Here is a 3,012-nt window from a genome sequence, read left to right as displayed (position 1 = left end):
CCCTTCATTCAATAAGAGTCTATCGAAGAGCTCCCCAACGGGTTTTACTTTTGTAAATATTTCAGATGAGGTCGGGTTTCTAGGTAAATCCTCCAGAGAAAGAAACAATTAACCGAGGAGCACACTTGTAATCCCCTTCCCTCCCCGTCGGCCGAGAGGCAACAAGTGGCGGGTGGCTCAGGGAGCGGCAGCGACACTTTCCCAGCCCGGGTCCCGCTTTTCTTTAGAAGAAAACAGACTTGAAGCCTCATTTATTCCCTCTCCCAACCATAAAACATCACGGCGCGGCAGCCGCAGAAACCTGTCGGGAAGGCGATGGAGATCCCGGGTTTCTCGGCCGGGAGAAGAGTCGTGGAAGGAATTCCTGGAAGGAATCCCAGCAAGGAACCCGCTGGCCCCGCTCCGCACTCCCCTCCCCGCACAAACCTCCAGCAGACTGCCCAGGTGCCCGATAGAAAATTTATTGATCTCTCTTCGTTTGGAAGATGGAAGCAAACAGGGGCAGGGAGAGGGGAAGGAGTGTTTCGATAACTTTTTTTTTTTTTTTCGGGGGTTGGGGGAAGAAATCCGGTAAACAAAACTAAAACGTTTCTTCATCTGATATGTCAAAACATTGTCCACAGTAAAATTCACAAACCAATTTACATAAGTTTACAGCTTAAGAAAAAACAAGACACACAACTTGCTATAAATAAAAGAAATGCGTTTGCGACCCGCACAGCTCTCTCCCACCTCCCCTTTATTTTAAGGAATAAAAGGCTAAAGTTAAAAAGTCGTGAAAGGTACAGATTGTAGACTGAAACCAAGCGAAGTTGGATAAGGTGGAAAGAACAAAACACTTAAGAAACAACGGTAACGTGAACAACCGAGCTTAAAACCAAAAGCCCGCCGGTTTGTCTTTTTAATTTTTTTTTTTTACGTCATTGCAACGCTAGAAATCAAACTGGAAGATGCAAAACCTTTTAAAAACTTTTAAGCGAATAAAACAGTGCCCAACCTAGCAGTAACCAGGAAAGAAGTTGCTGTGGTTTAAAAACTTCACAGCGGCTTCTAGGAGGCAGGAGTTGTGCTCTATTAAAATAACAGCGTCCTCATATACTTAATTTTGTACAAAAAAAAAAAAAAAAAAAAGGACACAGCTAACGGATTTCCTTTTTAAAACTTCTCCAAAAGTTAGTATTAAGTCTGCTAAGCCGAGCAACGCTGCCGTACATCCCGATGTAGCCAGGGAGCGGTCGGTGGGGTTAGGGATGGAGTCGGGGAGCCGTCCCGAGCAGTTTATATGTGAGTTAGCGGTACGGTCCCATTCACGCCAGTCCCGGCACTCTGGTAGTGCTGGTGCACGCTGTGTAACCTGCTGCCCTGCAGGGAGGAAGGGTCTGTGGCGTCTCCCCCCGGGGGGAGGTACATGCTGATCATATCCCGCAGGTCTCCCAGGCAGGCCCTCTGCGAGTGGGAAGCGATGGCCGGAGGCGGCGAGCTGGGCTCGGATTTCACCACCGAGCCCATGGAGCCCAGGCTCATGGCCGAGGAGGGCTGCTGGCCGTAGGCGGCGGGGGACATGCTGTAGGTGGAGGCGGCGTTCATGTAGGTCTGGGCCGTGGACATCATGGGGCTGTATTGCAGCCCGGTCATGTCGTAGCGGTGCATCTGCTGCAGCTGCGGGCTGCTCATGCCCGGGTGCTGCCCGTAGCCGAGCTGCTCTTGCATCAGCGAGTAAGCCCCGTTGGTCCAGCCGTTCATGTGGGCGTAAGTGTCAATCCTCTGGCCCACCCCGACGGGGCTGCTCACCGCGTTGCCCCCTCCCGGGGCCAGCAGGTTGCCCGGCAGCGAGTATTTGTCCTTCTTCAACAAGGTCTTGGTCTTCCTCCGGGGCCGGTATTTGTAATCCGGATACTCCTTCATGTGCACGGCCCGCAGCCGCTTGGCCTCGTCGATGAAAGGTCGCTTCTCGGCGTCGCTCAGCAGCTTCCAGTCGGCTCCGAGGCGCTTGCTGATCTCCGAGTTGTGCATCTTGGGGTTCTCCTGAGCCATCTTCCTCCGCTGGCCCCTCGACCACACCATGAAGGCGTTCATGGGCCGCTTCACCCGGTCCTGGTCCGAGCCGGCTCCCGCCCCGCCGCCGCCGGCCCCGCCGCCCCCCGCGCCCTTCCCGGTGCTCCCGGGAGCGGGGTTACCCCCGGCGCTGCCCGGCGTGGGCTGCGGGGTCTTGATCTCAGTCTCCAGCATGCTGTACATGGCCGGAGCCGGCAAGAGGTGCGCCAGGGCGGCGGGCGGGGAGGCTCCGGTGCGGGGAGAGGAAGTTAAAAACAATAAAAAAACAAAAACAAACAAACAAAAACAAAAAAAAAAAGAGAGAGGAAAGAACCTTGGCAGCTGCTGCAGGAGGAAGTTTTTGTGCCCGATGGGCGGATGCGCCGCTCCCCGAGGTGGTGGTGCTGCTGCTGAGCGGTGCGGAGCGCTTCCCGCGGGCAGCGCCGAGCGATGCGCGCACCAATCCCGGGGGTATTTGATTGACGGGCTATAAATGAGCGAGCGGGAGCCAATCAGAGAGCGGTTCCCGACAGCCCCGACGCCGGGAACTGACCAGCCCGAGTGTGGGGGGAGCCAAAAAGTTGGGGTTGCGGGGGCCGGACAACCCCCCCCCCCACATCCCCCCTCTACACAGCCCCCCGCCCCCGAGCGCGTCCCCGGTCCTGCGCGGCCCCTGCGCTCTGCACCTGCCCCGGCTCTGGGCTGCTGGGACGGGGCAGAGCTGGGGCTGCGAGGTGAGGGGAGGCCGGGGGGGCTCCCGCAGCTGCCGGCCTCGCCGCGGGGGAAGGAGCGGCCCCGGGTGCCCTCCGGGGCGGCGGGGAGGAGGAGGAGGAGCGGGGCGGGGCGCTGTAGCGCAAACCGGAGCGGCTCGTTTGCCGGGCACAAAGAGATTTGGGGCTCCCGGATGGATGCACAGCCCGGTGCCAAGCCCGGAGAAGCTGCCTGGAGACGGAGCGAGCCTGCGCTGCACGGACACCC

The 3,012-nt window shown here is 57.8% G+C and overlaps 1 protein-coding gene across 1 annotated transcript; it reads right to left on the bottom strand.

The window, feature by feature from the left end:
* Nucleotides 1-504: 504 nt before the first annotated feature.
* On the bottom strand, nt 505-2,325 carry LOC138726092 (transcription factor SOX-3-like). Its single transcript, XM_069867518.1, has one exon. The coding sequence runs from the start codon at nt 2,236-2,238 to the stop codon at nt 1,279-1,281; it is 960 nt and encodes a 319-aa protein (XP_069723619.1). The 5' UTR covers nt 2,239-2,325; the 3' UTR covers nt 505-1,278.
* Nucleotides 2,326-3,012: the final 687 nt, after the last annotated feature.

Source organism: Phaenicophaeus curvirostris, chromosome 13 (genome assembly GCF_032191515.1).
Source record: "Phaenicophaeus curvirostris isolate KB17595 chromosome 13, BPBGC_Pcur_1.0, whole genome shotgun sequence".
In the NCBI taxonomy this organism is placed as follows: domain Eukaryota; kingdom Metazoa; phylum Chordata; class Aves; order Cuculiformes; family Cuculidae; genus Phaenicophaeus; species Phaenicophaeus curvirostris.
Note: the sequence above shows the minus strand (reverse complement) of the source record. Positions and strands in the feature narration are given on the sequence as shown.